Below are 19428 nucleotides of genomic sequence, written 5' to 3'. Positions count from 1 at the left end.
CCTCCACAAACCTGCAATAAACTTTTAACTCCATGAGTGCCACATGCTCAAGGCAATGAGGAATACACTCTCTGACATTAACTAATCTTTTCAGTTGACTTTCTTTTAGATACACTAACAACGAGAATTATTTTATATATATTTTTAGATTTGAATTGTTTGAATGCAAAAATATGATAGACATAAATAACCAACCGCCAGTGAGCCCGCTGTAATGCAAACATCCTGTCTGTATATCATGATGTAGTATCAGTAGCCCGCTCAAGCATAAAGCCATAAAACTCTTTTACAACTGTTATGGAAATTTCAGATGCTTCCTGAAGTACAGTATATTGCTTCAGTTCATCTTTAAACATCTCAATTATGTATGCAACCATTAAAATGTGGTGGTTATTCTAAGTTGTAAAATTAAATGACCCTGTAAGTCTACTGCAGTGTCACCTTTATTCAAAGTAAAATGTCCAAAGTTTGTAAAGAGTGTGGGAATCAGCGCTAATGCTAATGCATAGAAAACACGAGTTTGAAAAGTCTGATTTCCAATATAAACCACTTTTAATAGTGTTAGTGTGTGAAACAAATGATCACATAGAGACCTTCTGCTTGGGATTTCATCACATGTGGTTAAAAAATTTGTAAATGCCAGCTCCCAACTACTCTCTAACGTGACATTTTAAATTCAAAACTCATGTGTTAACCATGATGCCTTGTGTTGACAAACTACCAGTTAACAGATAGACGAAGAAAAGCTTCAATATGGGGGCGCCGGATAGGCTAGCAGTTATGTTGCACCCACCGTATGGTGGCTATGGTTCCCGTCATAGTAGCCTTGGGTTGGAATCCCACCTCTGTCCCTTTCCTTGCTGCATTTCATCCCCCTCTCTACTACCAACATTCTCGGTCTCTCTCTAGCTGTCCCATACAATAAAGGCAAAAATGGCCCCCCATAAAAACTTTAGAAAAGCCTCAATATGTTGCTGAATTTATGTTAACCTTGTGTGAAATTCTCAGATTTTTCTAAGCAATATTTCATATATTTAATGCTGTGATGATGACATTATTTTTTACTGTAAAGGATGTTTTTCTATTCATATTGTAGTGACTTGTTAACCTATTTATACTCACTACTCCAAGATAATAAAGCAGGAGTTTAGAAAACCACGGAATAACCCGGGCTAAAAGAAAAATGTACACTTCTACTAACATGAGAGAATATGTTAGTTAGGAAGTAATCAAAAATAAATGCTCAAGGGATTTTGACCTAGTGGTTCTTATGTATTTTCCATAAAGTTTTGTTTAAAATGTTATATGCTTCATATTGTATTGCCATTATAACTGGAACAATATCCCATATAATATAATGGCTTAAACATTCAAACATTGAAACTACCAAACTGTACTGACATTTGACTTACTGACCGTATCATACTCACTATGCTTTACATTACTTTAAATGTGAAGTTATATTTCATGCACCCTAAAGCTTGTTTTATGGGTCACATAAACATAACATGAGACGGTTTATTACTGTAGCTCATTGTTGAAGACTTTTACAGTGAGCAGTTTTAATGGGCAGATTAAAAACCCACAGAAACAGTTATGGATGATGTGGGAAGAGTAGAAAGACAACATTATTTTTCCTCTTGTGCAGAATAGCATGCTCTGTTTTCAGTGCAGAAGATTTGACTTTCAAAACAAGAGCTCATAAAAGATGATGCATTGAAACTACAACCAAAGTTATAAAAGAAAGATTACACAACTTGCACGAGGCTAACACGTATAAATTATCATTAAATACTTTGATAGCTTCATGGCACACAGGAATCATTCCTGGAATGTTTCTTCATTGGTTCTTGTTTGGTTAGACTTTCTGTGACCTTTAACCTCCATGTGTGCACTGCCCTGGAGGTTTATGTTGAACAAACTCAAGATTACCTCTGAGAAATTTTGTCTTGAGGTTATCTGAAAATGTTGAGGAAATGGGAAAAGTTACAAGGTTCCTAGACAGTTATATACTACAATCTGGAACATACTGTGTGGAAAGGAACACATGTACTCATTTCATATCTGTTCACAGAGGCACATGCTGCTCATAAAGCCTGAGGAGATAGTAATGAGTCTGACCTATTGACCTATAGCCTACAACAGCACAATTAACCTAAAGCCTACAACAGTAGGCTTTAGGTTAATTGTGCTTAAGATAATTACGGCCAATAATTGTAAATAAGTCAGCAGTGGCCACTATAGTGGCTCTAACGTAACACAATGAGTAGAGGTGTCAGGTGATTCAGGAAAGAATAAAAATGTCCTGGGAGTTGGCAGTTTGAGCTTATGGATGGTTACCAATATGCCATGTTGCAATTAGAATAAGGAAGGTAACTAGCTAACTTTGGATGCTGTTCTTTTTAATACCAAACCAATTGGCCTCGTTTTAGTGCCTAAACATGACTTCATTTTTTCTTCTTTTTTTTTACAATATTAGCCATATGTTTTTGGCTACGTGTATTACCCATGCAGAGATGGAGAGTCTTGGATATGTATTTCCATAGGTAGAAGTGTTTACTTGCAAAAAAACGTAATTTGTTAATTCATGAACATGGTAATTAAGTTACTAAACTTATCTGATCATAATGACTTTTCAGAAATATGTGCAAGTGAGAAGAAGGTACTCTCATTAAATCTCAAAGCAGCATTACAGCTGTGACACAGGTCAGAACAATGAGGTGTTCCTAAAACCCCTAAGAAGGTAATAAGTGCTATTATAAAATGTCCTTCTAGAAATCAAATGTTTATCTACTTTGTAGTTTAAATGAAGTTTTTTAAAACCCTTGCTTCCCTATTCATCAGATAAGAGCTAGCTAGCATGTGTTAGTGTTAGCTAATCATTGAAGAGAGCTGGGCTAATGTTGATGTCTAAACTAAGAGCAAATTGTTTGCTGTGAAAATTAAAACGTGTTTAATATCCTAAACAATACAATAATGTCATGTCTTGGGGCAGTTACACTGAACAATATTGAGCTAACTTTTGAAAGCAAGTTTTAATTACTTGTGCTGTGCCAACATTTATTGTAGATTATCTTAAATAATAAGCGTCATGAACACGCCTGTAGCCTACCAAATTTCAGGCCAGAAAGAAAACCAACTTGGCTATAGTTTAGGAGGAGGTGACCAAACTGTGAAAGACTACTTACTATATGGCACTGTATAGCCCTTGATGTTCTATCACAAAAACATGCTTTGAAATGTACAAGTAAATTATTAATAATGCACAGTTTAGTTAATGTTTTCTAACATTTAACATCATAACTGATAAGACAGATTTTTAGAGAGTTACTGTAGGCCTATATGCATGTAAGCCTATTGTTAGCAACCCCATATAGGCCTAGAATAATTTATTACATAGGCTATACAATAGCCTTCTAATACCAGCACTCTTTGTGATTTTTATGTTTCCACCAGTCTGTTCTTCATAGTTCTATGTTTATTTTTGTCAGTCTTTGTTTAGCTTTCTTGTCCCTGTTTTAAGCTGTATGTCTATTTCTGTCTTCCTGGAAATTGTTCTTGGAACAGTGTGTTTACATTAACAGCAAATTGAAACCAGATTCAAATTCCTTTTATGTGTCGCCTTCACTTACTTACTCAAGTGACAGTTTTTACATGGGTTTATTTATCCTTCTTGCTAACTTACTTAGCCTATTTCTTTGTAGAAGATCAGTATATTTCATTAAAATATACAATTTGATAGGATAAGTGACTAAATATTAGTCTAAAGTCTATAAGTCACATAAAAAAGACAAGAAATATATAATATAATATAATATATATATAAAACAAAATGCCTATATTTTTATAAAAAATATAAGTGTATATTTATACAGCCTATATAGCCTATGGCTACTTTTAGTAGCATATTTCTACATTTGCATTATGCCATATAGGCTAATAAATCTGCAATTAATAAGCCTAAAACCCCGCATTAATGTAAACATCGTTTTTAGGTAAAATGAACCCCAAAGTCACACAAAAATGAAAAAAAACAAATTAAGCATAGATTAAATAGGCTAATCGTTTTTAGTTAATAGTCGTGCTCACTTGTGGAAAGTCAGTCTTTCAAATAAGTTAAAGAAGTAGGCTATAAAAGTATTAGCTACAAAAAAAAGTACAGCATTAAAATGTCCGGGCAATCCAAAACGGATTTTTTTGACCGTCCCTCGCAGCGACAGTAATCCGTCTCAGCGCGCGTCTTATCGGGGAAGAGTGTGCTTTTATTACGGTGCTTACACTTCGCAGGCAGACAGACAGGCTAGGACTGGGCTAGTACACACAGCAGTGTTGATGATACGTGTTGTCAGCTGAGCGGAGAGAACAGCCTGCTGCGGTACAGCCTGTTCCCGGCCTGGCTCGGCACGGAACGGGTTACAGGTCAGGGTGTCTATTGGAACACAGTGTTCTCGTCAGCAGCGGCAGCAGTACAGCTACAGTACAGCCGGAACATTGTGTTACTTTGTGGCTGCTTTCCAAGACCTGCCCCTTAATTTTACACTAAACACCCTCCCACAACTCTACTCTACTCTATTCTCTCTCTCTCTCTCTTTCTCTCTCTCTCCCTCTCTCCCCCCCCCCCCCCCTCTCTCTCTCTCTCTCTCTCTCTTTTTCTGCCTCTCTCTCACCAGTGTCATTTCCAAGTCTGAGATCCATGTGGCTACTGCACCGGCACGTTTATCGTCAGCAGAGGGGATAAGGGATAAAGGGGGTGAGTGAAAAAAAAGGGGCAAAAACAGCGCTACATAGTAAGCACATGTGCAGAACATTTAGTACCCTGGATGATACGAGATGAGAGGGGTGGCTTGAATTAGGAGGAATACGACGCGATTTAAAGTCTACCGACAGGATTTCCAGCCGATCACTGGCCGTTTTTTTTTTTGGAAAAACCTTAAAACAGGATCTCAAGGTATTGTGAATTTTTATTTAGGATATTTATCAAATCTCTTATACTGCAAGTAGACTTAATTAAGCAGTTAATGAACACAGGCTATGTCTCCCGGCTTTTTGATGCTCTCTGTTCACGTTTGACTGAGTTAAAAGGACACTTGTTATACATCGTAAAGATAGACTTTTGTGTTGAAGCTTCTAAATATCCTTAAGGACTGGGATACAAAAAAAAAAAAAACTGTCACAGAAAAACAAGATGGTCCGATAGACCTAATAAGATGTTCTAGGATGGATGTTAGATTTGCCACTCCGTCGGGGTATTTGAGGTTAAACTCAGCGGTATCCAAGTGTATTCTGGTAAATTAGGGCTGTTTGTGTGTTTATAGGGGAGGGTGTGTGTGTTAATGTGACACTTGGCTGTTGCTTCTGGAGATGGATGGAGACAACAGTTTACATGCAGAATCCCTTTAAGCTCAGGTGTATATCTCATTGAATTACAGGTTGCCTAACCCTGTTTGTGAGAATAAGTAACATTAACTGTGTTGATTCTAAGCTGATTCATATTCATTTGGAACCAAGCTGCATATTACAGGGTATAATGATAGACTCTAAATAACTTTAAAAATACAGGTGTTATCATACATGTGTTTAGATTTGGATGAGGTTGTGCAATTAAAGCAGAGAAGGCCTGCTTACGTGGACACCGTTTGAGAAAAAGTCAGATAGCCTATTAAGGATCTAAAAAACATATAAATGATGTCTTGCTCTGATACACCAATTTGAAATTGTTTCACAACAAAAGGATGGTCAGTGATTACCTCATAAAGACAGAGCAACTTCTCATTCAAGGCGCCAAGGCTTATAATCTATCATAGCAACATCTCCAGAAAAGAGCTGACCTTAAAGCCTTCATGCTTTATTAATACTTTCTGTAGTGTGTTTGTCTGAAATAAGAGAGAGAGAGAGAAAAGAAAGACAGTCCTATATTAGAGCGCTCTGTGGTTTCAGGTTTCAGCCTCTGTCATACACAAAGTGTGCTCACATGTGCATATGTGAATCAGCAGCAGAGCACGGATGTGAGACAGAATGTACAGATACAACGTGTGCGTCTGCTGTGGATGTGGTCCTTGCCTCATTGTGATCTGTTCCTGCATTCCTCCGTAGGGTATCTCAGTTTGGTACATGGCGCCTACATGCCGTTTTATCTGTGTCTGAAATGTTTACACTTGCTTTCACTGTTCAGTGTTTCAGAGAGATAAAAAAAAAAAAAAAAAAGTTTCATAGGAAAATCGTTTCACCTCAAATTAAAAGAATAACTTTTCATTAGGCCTATGTGAGTTCATTGGTGATTGCAATGAATCCACGTCACTTGTTTTATTTATATTTAAAATGTGTGTGTTCATGTGAATATCAAGACTTTGTCAATAAGCATAATTGAATGATTGATATCCTCTTCCTTACCTTCAAAAATTTAAGCTGTGTTGTACGTGAGGGGGTCTCAGAGTGGTGAACACCAGCAAGCTCGGCCAGCGGGGAACTGTGAATAGAAGGAACATTGTGTCCAGACACACACACACACACACACACACACACACACACACACACACACACACACACACACACAAGAAGAAGAAGAAGGAGTTACATCTAAAATTAAAACTATGAAATTGAAAAGACATCAGACAAGGTGTTGCAGAGGAGATGGACATTTTGTCCCGTGCTCATGTTGGGAGAGTTCAGGAAACGAACACTTGATCCCTGGGAGTGATGCAAAATTGCAGGAGCACAATGAATTGTGCAGACAGCACTGAGAAGGATCTTTATGGGATTTACCTTTTGGGTCAAAGCACACAGATCATGGTGACTGGTCTTTCTGAGTCTAAGAAAACGAGTTCAAATCTCCATCAATATCCAGCACATTGTGCTTCTTCCTCATTGGGCAAAGCTCTGTTACTTCATTTTCATACTAAAGGGCTCTCTAGGAACTCAGTCACCACGGCAGGACGTCCAGACATTTGATCATCAACGGCAATGCGGGATGTCCTTAATCGTGAAGAGAGGACAAGTGGTGGAAAAATCTGGAAAATGTGTGCAGGGAAAGAGAGCAGCCGTTCTATACTCTCATAATGGCCTCGGGCACGTTTTGTATCCTCGGACAAATGTCTGAGGAAATGTAATGAGTCAAATTAGCTTGACATAGATCTCATACTTTTATGCTCATAAAACAAATACAACTAGTCATGTGGATTGAAATCATTTAAATATGTGTTTGAAAAGGGATTCCTCTATCAAAATGTAGATAATCTCTGCAGCAAACCTTACTTAATGTTACATAACATCAAGTGCTTTGAACTTAAAGGACGGCTGAGAGTTACAGTAATGTTTGATAACTAAGAGCTATGACTCCACCATCAGTGAGATTATCTCTTATCTATATTCAAGTAGTTCTTTTCACCATAGACAACACAAGCGTAGCCGTATATAAAAGTCCACCTTTTGGGAATACAAATCGTCAGCCAACACTGAAAATGGTAACTTATACTCCTTCTCTTTGCCTTCACCAAATATTTTTAAATGAAATATCTCTCTACCTTTATTAACACTTATTATTCAACATGAAGGAGCATTCGACAGTGTTGTGAGTTGTGACCAGCTGAAACTTCTTGCTGGTCAGCCTAACTTGTATTCTCTCCAATGTGGATGTTACATTTCTATTTGCAACAGTAACTTCACAACCCTGGCAAAAAAAAAGTCCTCACATTGGTAACACCACAACACAGAACAGCTGTGAGCTGCTGCTATTCAAGCAAGTGTTAACAACTCAGCAGTTTCATGTGATAATAATTGCCAAATAGTGTGTTTGCCAACATGCTTAACATAGCTAATTAGCATTTTCATTGTCTTCAAACAATGTCAAGATTATAGCGCCAGAGCGGCCCTGAACCAGCCTGCAGCTATTTGTATTGAGGTGGTTACAGCGCGTGGAAACGCTGCAGTGATGAGAGAGGCAACATTTAGCTGCTGGAACACCAACAGGTCATTACAGTTTTACTGCTTGGCAAAGCTACAGATGCTGTTCTGACAATTGCAGAGGTGTGAGACAGTGTTAGCATTAGCTGTACCTACCTATGTGTGTGTGTGTGTGTGTGTGTGTGTGTGTGTGTGTGTGTGTCTGCCTGTCTGTCTGTCTGTCTTGTTGTCTTGTTGTCTGACTGTCGAAGCTGGACATGGGTCTGTCAATGTACCTGAAACTGATAAAAGCCAAAAAGCTTACATCAAGTGTGCGGTCTGCTGCTTCAGTGTAAACAGGTGCATCAGTGGTTCAGAATGTGTTCTTATGGCATTGTTTTAAAGAAAGAAAAAAAGAGACTTCCTTATCTCAGTAAAATGAAATTATGTCAAAGAGAAAGCTAGTTTACAAAATAAAACTGAGGAAAAAAAAGTGCAAAAGACAAAATATTTAAAGAGGGGTTTCTTTACTTAATACTTTGATGTGGTTGATTTAAAAGTAGGAATAATTTGTGCTGTGTTTGCGATTGCGAGTTAGAGCTTTCAATAGAAAAAACCTAAAGAAGGGATCAGGAGCTAAGTAGAAATGATGGCTAGCAGACCGTTTTAAATACAGAATACTACCTAAAAGACGTAAAAGAAGAATTTGAGCTTTATTAACACTACCACCTAAACCAGACAGTATGTAGCCTCATATTCTGGTCGGTTATCATGGTTACACTGTATCACTGTCTCATAATAGCATCAATTTCAATGTTCTTACCTGCCTTATCACAAACACAGAGAGAGATTACATGACTGTAATGACGCAGCATCATCATCAGTACACTGTGTGAGCTCGGTCGAGCCCACACTTTCCCTGTGCATATGTGGAAGAAGACTAATGTTCCGATACGCATTACACAATTAACAGAGAAAATACTTGGTTAAGGTTCAGCTGTCCTGCCTGTTTAAAAAAATATATGTAGATCTTTTTTTTATAGGTAGACAAGGAGCACAAAAAGGGATAAAGTAATAGTCTGGAACATACTGTACTTTGGTGAGTGCAGTGTGTGTTACAAATAAAACGAGTGAAGTAAGAGGAGGGCTGCTGCAAATAAAACGAGTGAAGTAAGAGGAAGGCTGCTGCCTCTATTGTACATTTGAGTATTGAGGATCATGTTTACTGGTTGGATTACGAGGGTCTTTCTGCTGAAGGAGGTCATTTTGCTGTTCAGCTCTACAAACTGGAATTTAGTGTATGTCAAGCACCATTTTTCTTTCTACATGTTACTGTGAAAACATGTTATTTATGGTGCTTCGTTTGCTAACATGTAGGCTTGTGTTTTTATTTTTATTTTTTAGTGCTACTGTGTGATGCCCACATGCAGAAATGACCACTGATCAGGATCTACCTATGGACGGCCAGTCGGCCACAGCCATGTTTGCTTCAAAGGGCATCGATGTAACAGCAAACAAAGACCAAGGCGTTATCAAGGTATCGTCATTGCTTTAAATACTTTTTTTTGGGGGGACTGTAGGCGTTCAGGCACATGTAGGACTCGTTGTTCCAGCATGAGACATGTTCATTATCTGTGTTCTTTATGGATCTCTCAGCTTCTATCCTATCTTTATTGACTTTCTAAAGAGGTTTCTCAGTCTAATCAGAAACGTGTCCTTGTTTGTTCAGGTTGTGAAGCGTCAGGGGCTGGATGGAGACCGGCCGATGATCGGGGACAGAGTAACTGTTCACTACTCCGGGAAACTTCTGAATGGGAAGAAGTTTGACTGCAGTCGAGACCGCAAAGAACCTTTTTGCTTCAATGTGGGCAAAGGTAGTTATACATATCTGCCAAACATTGCTTGTTTTACCGGTTTCTTAAAGAAATACTTCAAATTTGTGAAAGTATGCTCAAAGTTGCTGACTTGAAACGAGTGAGAAATCTCGGAACCTATCAATTATGGTCTGAACAAGATACGACAACATTACCTGTGTTTGCTGGAGTTTGAGTTGAGAGACAGTGTTTAGACCTGGATTATTTGCTGACCTGATATGTCTATTTTAATTGGTTAATGTAAAGCTCAATCATCATTAGATAATAGTTCATAGGTTTGGGGGATTGTATAGCAGCCTATGGGTTTTGCCTCTTTTGCTGTCCACATGGTTGTCCTAAGTATAGCTAAAGGCCACTGAACGTTACATTGCTTGGACTACAATCATAACACTGAATATTTCCGACACCAAATACCTTGTCCCTTGCCTACCTATTCTGACTTCATAGGTTAATCAAAATCTGTTGATAGAGTTTAAGAGTTAGATGATTGGGGCCTTGCTCATGTCCATTAAATATGAAGCAATGGCCAGTTAGCTGAAAAACGAGGGGAGGGGTAAAATGGCTGGTCAGGGTAGAATCCACCCACCAGCACCTCCAAAGCTGCCAAATAATAATGTTCTATCTTGTTTGTGTAATCTGTACCAAAATTAAAGTGTAAAAACAACAACTTTGGGTTTTACAGGGGGATTATGTGCTAATGTCCTTGACTATTTCTTGCCTGGGAGCAATAACTTCCTGGAACTGAGAAGTAGCCCGGAAAACAAACTCTCCCCCCTATAAAAGCTCAGCGTGAGGTTATTGCACATAGTTTTTTCTACAAAGTACACAAATTAAATTTTACATGTCCATTAATTATCTGCTGTTAGAAGACTTTTAATTCCTTTCAACAGAGCCCGGCTAGCTGTGTCACTTTGTGTTAAGATAACAATCTCCATACAGAGCTTCATATTTAAAAGACAGATTTGTTTGTGTTCTTATCTGTGTCATTCCAAAAATTCCCAAAAAGTATTACTTTAAATTATCATTATTATGTCTAATTATGAAATAAAGTCAGTTTTATTGACTACACCTCTAATGATAGCTTTTCTTGTTTGCCTCACATCCTCACAGGACAAGTTCTGAAGGCCTGGGATGTTGGTGTGTTGTCTATGCACAGAGGAGAGGTGTGCACGTTCCTATGCAAACCTGAATACGCTTACGGCACCGCCGGCAACCCTGACAAGATTCCTTCCAACTCTCCGGTAGTGTTTGAGGTAGGTATGCAACGACGATGCTGCCGTATGTGCTGCTTCACACCATGGGACCCTGATAATTTAAGAGCAAGTGTCAGTCTCTGCAGACGAAGCTCTCTGGTTTTAAAATTAACTGGTTTGTCTATTTTAATCCCTCTCAGCCGAGCAGCCAGAATATTCAGTCCCCCTCTCTTAACGGCCTCTTTTGAGCACAGCAGGGATACAATTCAGGGTTTCTCTGTACATTATAATCAATGATAATTATGATTCTATTCAGGGAGAAATCCCAATAGATTGAACCAACTGCCCTGCTATACCATGTTCATCCCTTGGACACACACAGAGTACTTATTATTCGATGCTCCATCTGTATTACTACCCAACATATCTGAGACAGGTGTTACCAAGTGTCCTATAGTCAGATGTTTCATGTTTTATCTTTATATAATATCTAGTTTTTAACTTCTTTAAACAGCAGTATATGACTTTATCTTCTTAACATTTCTAAGCAGTATATAAACAAAGGTTAACAACAAACTATATGTAAGCTGTAAGCATTCATGGTTATTATTGTATTAATCAACAACTATACAGCTAAGATCTCTTTGACCAAACTGTTGAATAAAGTAGACCAAAGGTTATATACTGTTTAAAATGCTTAATTGGGGAACTTAAATATGAGGTGGAGAGGTTTTTTTAAATTGTAAACCTTAAAGACTTATTCCCAAAGTCATGGTGCAGAACTTAGAAAGTTTATTTAATGAAAACCATCTCAACTGGGGTGCCGGTATCCTAGTGGTTAGCATGCACGCCCCAGGATAAAAGTAGCTTATTCAACTTAGGCGATTGATCCATGTTATGTGTCTTGTCCTAAAGGTGTGAAGTTTAATTATACAGTGAGTCTAGCGTTACTGTTTCTTCTCTAGTCGTTATTCCTCTTTTTCTACTTGTTTTTCTATGACTCCTACTTGTTTTTCGTTATGTTCTGCTTCTCTCCTCCCACACCTACTGAAGCACCACACTCCAAGTTCGGCAGAGCTGTAATTTTGTATGATGCTTTATATCCCCGTTTGGTTCTTGCAATGATTAAATGTTTACTACCAAACAGATGGAGCTACTCAAGTTTGAAGGAGAGACGCTTACACATGACAGCGGCATTCTGAGAAGAATAAAAGTCAAAGGAGACGGGTACACTAATCCAAATGACGGAGCAAGTGTTGACGGTAAAGAACCTTTAAAAAAAAAAAAAAAAAATTAAAACATTAATTTAAAGGTGCCATAAGTTTATGTGTATGGTTATTTGTGTTGCAGTGCACCTGGAGGGAAGCTGTGGCGGTCGGTTGTTTGACTGCAGGGACGTTAGCTTCATAGTGGGTGAGGCTGAAGACAAAGGTGTCCCTCTCGGCGTGGATCGAGCCATGGACAAGATGCAGAAAGGAGAGTGCTGCCTACTTTATTTACAACCAAAGTAAGTCACAGAAAACTCTTGAAATGTTGTCTGTGATACTTCCTCTGCTCTTTCTCTGCTGGAACAGTCAGTTACCACTTTGGATGTGGGATTACTTTGTGGTTTTTTGTGGGCTAAATGTTCATGCTGCGTCCCCCCTGTGATCCTTTCTTTTCTCTTCTTTTTTTAAGCAATTAAGTCAATTATGTCCCCAGGAACTCTTAGTTTATGGGAGGTAAAGTGAGAAGTTTATTGAAGACTGATACTAAAGTCACAAAAGTTAAATATTATAATAGATCTAATATTTAAGCAACATTGCTGAAATATTGATCTTTGATTTTTTTAGATCAAAACAAAAAAAGAAGATAAAATTGAATGATCATATAATGTATAGATAATTGCTTCATACATGTCTGCTGTTTCATCTAATATTACTGTTGTATATTTTGCACATATAGTACCTGTAAGGGGTCAGAGGTGGTGTGGTGAGTGTTTCTAATCTGTAAGGACAGAGAACAGTCATCTTAACACAGCTGACAGCTTGCTTTGTGCAGTACTTTTAATGTCTTCATCGTCAGGTTCTGTTTTTAAAGCATCACATCCATCCATCTCTTTAAACACACAGAAATGTAAAAGTGAGGTTTGTCTGCAACACCGGAGAAGTCAGACGTCTAAAAAACAAGGAAAACACAATTTTAATGTAAATTACATACTTCTTTAATAATAACAATCCAGATTTCTCTGTTGTTTTTAAACCTGAACTAAATTGAAAAAAGAAGAAATAGCAAAAAGAAGACAAAAGTATAAACCACATTTTACTCTTCCCCTGATTACTCAGACTATTTTAAAGTAAATAAATAGAGAAAAAGAGCGATTATAAAAATAAAGAGAACACAATGTACTGTCCAAACCACATGATATCTTTCCTGTAACTCAGCCCACACCAACCCTCCCCACCAGCTCCTCAGGCCAAAGCAAAGTACTCACAATCCACATCACACTTACTGTACAAATCAAACGGAGATGCCAATAAAGAGACAACTGATGAGACAAATCAGCTGCCATTAGAGTGTAAAGCCACGAACAAATAATAAAGAGGGACGAACAAATACATCAATTCTTCTATAACTAAAAACCAAATGAATCTAACATTTATTTAATATTATTCTTTTCAAGTATCTCTTCAGCTCTGTACTAAAAAAACTCTGCTACATCATCTCATTTCTTTTGGTTTTTAATGGATATATGTTTTTTCCATGGTAGAATTGTAGAATCTATCCTTGTAAAAAAATACTTTGACCATCAGATGCTATGCCTTATGCAAAACGGGAGGGTCTGACCTCCGGGAATATAGTTCTTGACTTCTAAACTTGATTTTTATTTAATTTTGCAATTTCTGCACAAACAGGCTGTTTTATTTCAAAATCATTAAAGTATAGATTCATTTTAAGAAGTAAAGAAAAGGAGATGCATTGAAACCAGCTGTATTATTGTGACATCTGCTTCATTTCAAAATGTCCTCAACAACCTTCATTCTAAAGAGTTTTCCTTGTGCAGAATGATCTGGAATATTTATGTGTAAAATCTGAGATTTGTTCATATAATTGTCCCCATTGGCAGGCATTCTTTATGATGAGGGGGATAAAATCATGTTAATATGAAGGGTTGACAGGGATTTCTTTATTTCTTGCTATTTCTTTAAAATATTCAAAACATTCTCTGAAGTGTTTGGAGTCTTTTCCTCGTAGGTACGGCTTTGGAAGCGAAGGTAAACCAGAGTACAAAATTGGACCAGACAAAGAAATTGTGTACGAAGTTACCCTCAAAGACTTTAAAAGGGTAAGTTCCGCCTGATTCTTTTTCACTGTTGAAATGAGATTGTACATGGCGTTCGTCTAGATGTGGTTAATGTGTGGTTTTGCTTCACTTTCCCATGTAAGACAAACACATTCAAGTGCACTCTGAGCAAAGTTCAAGATGTCCTACATAATGATGCTGAGAAATGCAGCTGACTACCTCAAACACAACAACCAGTGTTTACTCACGTTCTCTGACGTCGTTTGTCTTTTCACAAGGCGAAAGAATCCTGGGAAATGGACTTGAACGAAAAGCTGAGCCTGGCTTTTGGAGTGAAGCATAAAGGGAATCATTATTTTAAGGTACACTCCCACTGCACTTTTTTATTTTAATGTTTTTTTTTTTTTTTTTGTCATGGTAATTTAAAGGTGTTTTCCTCTTTTATTAGTCCGGGCGGTATCAGCAGGCAGTCATCCAGTACCAGCGCATCATTTCCTGGCTAGAAATGGAGTGTGGTACTGGGATAGAGCAGCAGAAGAGGATACAGGACTTTCTCCTGACGTCTCATCTCAATTTAGCGCTGTGTTTCCTGCGGATAAAAGAGTTCTCACAGGTGGTGGAGAACTGCAACAAGGTGAGACTGCACATTTAAGGACAGCATTTTATCTCCCCACATGGTGTTCTGTGTAGCTGCTGGATGTCCTGGAATACCTCTGAACGTATGACTTTGTTTGTGTTTAGGTAATAGAGCTGGATGAAAACAACGAGAAGGCTTTGTATCGTCGTGGGGAAGCCCGTCTCCTTCGTAACGAGTTCAGCCTGGCCATGGTGGACTTTCAGCAAGTGCTCCAAGTCAACCCCTCAAACCGGGCAGCTCGCGCTCAGATTTCCATCTGCCAAAGCAAGATTAAGGAACATCATGAGCAGGACAAGAAAACCTACGCAAACATGTTCCAGAAATTTGCAGAATCTGATGCCAAGGTCTGTTAACTTACTGTTCTTGGCCAAACGACAAACAGTCAGCCTGACTTCCCTTCTTCTCTTCTCCTTTCTTCTCCTCTCTTCTCTCCTCTCCTCTCCTCTCCTCTCCTCTCCTCTCCTCTGCTCTCCTCTTTTATTTTCGTTCATTTATTACGTTAAATGCAATAACTTTAATGAGCTAGACAAAATACGAACAACTTGAAGAATTTTTTTTTTTTTTTTTACTGATACCGTGCTCTCATCATTTTATTTCCAGAGATAGACACGCTTGCAAAGCTGGAGTATTTCCATTTCTTTAACAAAATAAAAGATGATTTAAATATTAGATTTCAAAATAAAATAAAAATGAAACCTTCCTCTGTTATATAACAAAAGTCATTTATTCTTACAGAGGAAAATGAAAAGAACTAGGAGTTTAGGCACCAGACTTCAGAAGATGGAGATGCTATCTTAAAGTTCACGATAATAGATGTTTTGGTAAACATAAAATGTTTAAAATCACTTACAGTAATCAACTTATGGTCAGCCATTTTTGGTACCATAGTGAGATGTTACAGAATCAGTGGAGATCTGTCTCTTTCATGGCCTTAAAAAATCCTGTAAAATGTTGTAATTTTCATGGCTTGATAGTTTCATTAAATCTTATGACATTAATAAGGCTGACGTGTTATTTACAGGAATGTTGCAGTTACATTTAGATAATAAATTATCCTTTAACTCCCGTTTGTTATTGTGCTTTCTTCAGTGTGGTGCTGGCCTCTAGTGTTCACGTATGGAATTGTTGATTTTTTCCACTTGTGCACTGTTGAAAAAAGGAAAATCACCACAGAGTAATAGAAACAACACACCATTTCTTTAATGAAATGTTTTTCAATCATTTAGTTTTAACAGATCAACTGATTGAATAGTTTTATCCTAGGCTCTTTCTCACGAACTGCACATTGTTGAGTCTGTCCTTCTCGTGCATTCATCTTGTCAATAATGGTTTATTTTAGACTGCCTTAGTCATTTGTTCTTCATCTCTGCTCCGCAGACTGGGAAGACGAGGAGGAGGAGGGACGAGAGCTTGAGGAGCAGCATGAACGGTGAAGTGGGCACTAAACGACGACGGAGGAGTCAAGACTGTCCTTCATATTGACGCTTTGAAGGGAGGGAGAAAAAAGAAGCCTGTCTTGCCACTTGCTTTCTAAGCCCTGAAAGAGAAGTCAGGGACAACATTGTTCAAGGCCTGAATCCAAACCTCTTTCTCCAAATCCAACGTTACCATTCCTGCATTTAAAGCAGAGGTTAAATGGGGACATTTGCAAACTGAACAGCATTTCTCCTGTCTCACCCACTCTGCAACTGCCAGGACTAAACCTCCAGTGGATTTATCACTGCAGACTCAATGAGTTGAGATCGTCCAACACTTCAAGCCCCAGCTTTGTTTTTTGAAAATGTTTTAATTTATTTCTTCAAAAACACAGAGAAATTCCATTTTATCTGTCAACAGGCTGCTGTGTAGAGCTGAGATGTGCCTCCACAGTGTGTTTCTAACTCCAAAACTGTGCTCTGACTTGTATTTTATATTAAGCATTTTCTTGGGCAGCTGCATGCATGTGTCATGAGGTGTTTGGGATTCAGACTTGAAACTTTGCAATTTTTTTCATGTGCAATATGTACTTTGTAACAAGTCTTTAAACTAGCTTTGGATCATAAAAGAAACCATTCATAATGTTAGACAGCCTGCTTTCATTCACTGGCAGACACTGAAAATACAGAAGAGGTTTAAGTAATACGATCTCAGGACTCACAATGAATGAAAACTTCTCCAAATGTTATATTTCAATATTGTCATAAATCACCCATAGGCCATAGCAAGCTCAAGTTTCTTATAGACAAAGGCAAAGAGAGGAATCTGAAAGAACAAAAGCGAAGATAACACATTAGGTCCAACATGGAAAATTCACAATTACTATCACTGTATGAGTTTCTGCTAGTTATCACTGATTTAATCAGAGAATAAATTGTTACATTTAACTAACACCTACAAAGATGAACTGGTACATTTGAAAAAAAAAAAATATATATGTATATATGACGGAGCTAAACTGTGGTGAAAGAAGGAATATAATTCCAATGTAATCCCTCGTTTTGAGGTTGTTTACATGAATAAGGCCACTTGCAGTTAATGATTTATCCACAGATATATGCATCATGAGTCCTGAATAATTGGTTCAAATGTTGTGTCTTATTCATTTGAAACATCACAGTACAAGCAGATATTATAAAAAGCCTGATTACATGACGTTTATGGACTGATAATAGTTGAATCAAGTGGCAGCTGCAGAAGCATAAACAATTTAAAGATATATTTAAAATTAAATGTATCAGCGCTTCAGCTTCAGTAGAATTTAGTGATTCATGACTTTCTTCTTATCTTGTACTCACTGTATGTTTATCACCTAATTGCATGAGCATCATATCGGCACAATCATCAGCAAACACAAGACCTTAGTTCAACTGTTATACAGATGCAGGATCTTTTCTACTGGCTGCCATAAAACTATAATTAAAACTTCCTTAAAAGAAAAAGAAAAAGCCAGTTATGATCATAAAATCACCCTGTTCCCACTTTTGTGTCTGGCGGAGCAGATGTGCAACAGTAGGTTTGACTTTGTGAGTACAAGCGGGACAAGGATGTAAACTCAAATTAAGCTTTAAAATCTACAGAGCCGCAGATTGGACATGAGATTGGACAAATGACACCAAACTTTCAGCTCTGGTCATGTGATGAACTATTTCATTTGACATCTGTGTAGATCTTCTTGCCTCAAAACTCTCTCTCAATTTCCCTGCATCTTCTTGTTATCATTTTGAAATGTGTGAAAGTTAGTGGCTAGTCAACAATGCTGCACTGTGGTGACCGTGCAAACCAACACTGTTCTTTTGTAATGAACTGTCCGGATGAAATCCTGACAATAATCTGTAGATGTTTTAAAAACATTGGTTGGTTCAGAATGAAAACCTTAGCTGTCTTAAATATTTCATGTAAAAGAAAAGAAGAAAAAAAACAGTGTGTATGTGCATGAATGTATGAGTGTGTGTGTATGTGCGTGTATATGTGTGTATGTGTGTGTGTGTGTGTGTGTATATGTGTGTGTGTGTGTGTGTGTGTGTGTGTGTGTGTGTGTGTGTGTGTGTGTGTGTGTGTGTGTGTGTGTTGACATACTGTATTTGGTTATATGTTAGCAAGGTTTTTCAACAGCTTGTTGCTAAATGTTTTCAAGTACTGCTGGCTCTGAACAGTCTAATTTTTTGTACAGTGGAAATGAGCATGAAGTACTTTTTTTTCTAGCAGTTATAAAATTGTATTTAAAATATACTGAATATTTATCCCCTCATGACAAGTACAGAAAAAGTGTCAGGCATTCATTATTGAAAAATAATTGCAATTAAGAGGTATAAGTAGAACAATTTTGACATTAAAATGACTGATAAAATGCGGCTGGTTAAATTGCAAGACAACCACAGAGAAATTGGTTTTAATCAGAAGTGCTGTGTCATTTAAATTGTTTACATTTGTTGTAAGACTTTTGCCCTGTAAAGCAAATTGTAATCAATATTTTAAACTGGCATTTGTGCAAAAGAAATATTTTCAAACAAAACTAACTACATGAGGTACCTTTGTTTATGTCTTCTTTATATATATTTTTTTAAGTTTTTGCACTTTAAAAGCATTAAATATTATCCAAGAGGTTGCATCTGAAAAAGAGAAGTCTTGTTGTTAGTTATAGGTCATTAATTTACAAGTACAACATCCATAAGGTTAACTTTTCACCCTAGCAAAGAGATTTTGTCCTTAAATAATTCAATCGAAAAACCAAGACGATGTTTCATTTAACCCACCTTGAAATCAGTATTAAGGTTTTTAACTCAGTTGTTAATAGTTCCATAGAATAAAGAGAAAAGTATTTAATCTCTGAAGCTAATTATGCTTTGTTTTATCTATATCCGAAAGCATGTTGACACAAAAATATTTTTTTTAGCTTTTCAGATCATGAATGTTAGCAACAGATTTACACTCAAAGTAAATGCTCCCATTCAATGGTTTTCATGGTTTGTTCTCATAAAAGTGTTCAAAAATGACCATAAAACCATCTTAATTTAAGGGTTAGGGTTAAATGTCAACTACTAACATTCTCCTATTATTCAAATTGACCAAAAATAAGAATAAAAC

General features: G+C 37.4%; 1 protein-coding gene across 3 annotated transcripts; it reads left to right on the top strand.

The window, feature by feature from the left end:
- Positions 1-4614: 4614 nt before the first annotated feature.
- Positions 4615-18945, top strand: fkbp5 (FKBP prolyl isomerase 5). Of its 3 annotated transcripts, none has more exons than XM_020651843.3 (11): positions 4615-4750; positions 9283-9415; positions 9608-9752; positions 10863-11005; positions 12093-12207; positions 12296-12452; positions 14180-14270; positions 14507-14590; positions 14677-14862; positions 14970-15209; positions 16243-18945. In XM_020651843.3, exons 2-11 carry the CDS (start codon positions 9311-9313, stop codon positions 16345-16347), a joined length of 1371 nt encoding a protein of 456 aa, XP_020507499.2. In that variant the 5' UTR covers positions 4615-4750; positions 9283-9310; the 3' UTR covers positions 16348-18945. The 3 variants fall into 3 exon arrangements, with proteins under 3 accessions (XP_020507499.2, XP_020507498.2, XP_065810865.1); XM_020651842.3 differs by having other exon boundaries at positions 4736-4948; XM_065954793.1 differs by lacking the exon at positions 4615-4750 and adding an exon at positions 9028-9176.
- The last annotated feature ends 483 nt before the right edge of the window (positions 18946-19428 follow it).

The sequence above is a fragment of the Labrus bergylta genome, chromosome 5 (genome assembly GCF_963930695.1).
Source record: "Labrus bergylta chromosome 5, fLabBer1.1, whole genome shotgun sequence".
Lineage (NCBI taxonomy): Eukaryota > Metazoa > Chordata > Actinopteri > Labriformes > Labridae > Labrus > Labrus bergylta.
This window is presented reverse-complemented; position numbering and strand designations above follow the sequence as displayed.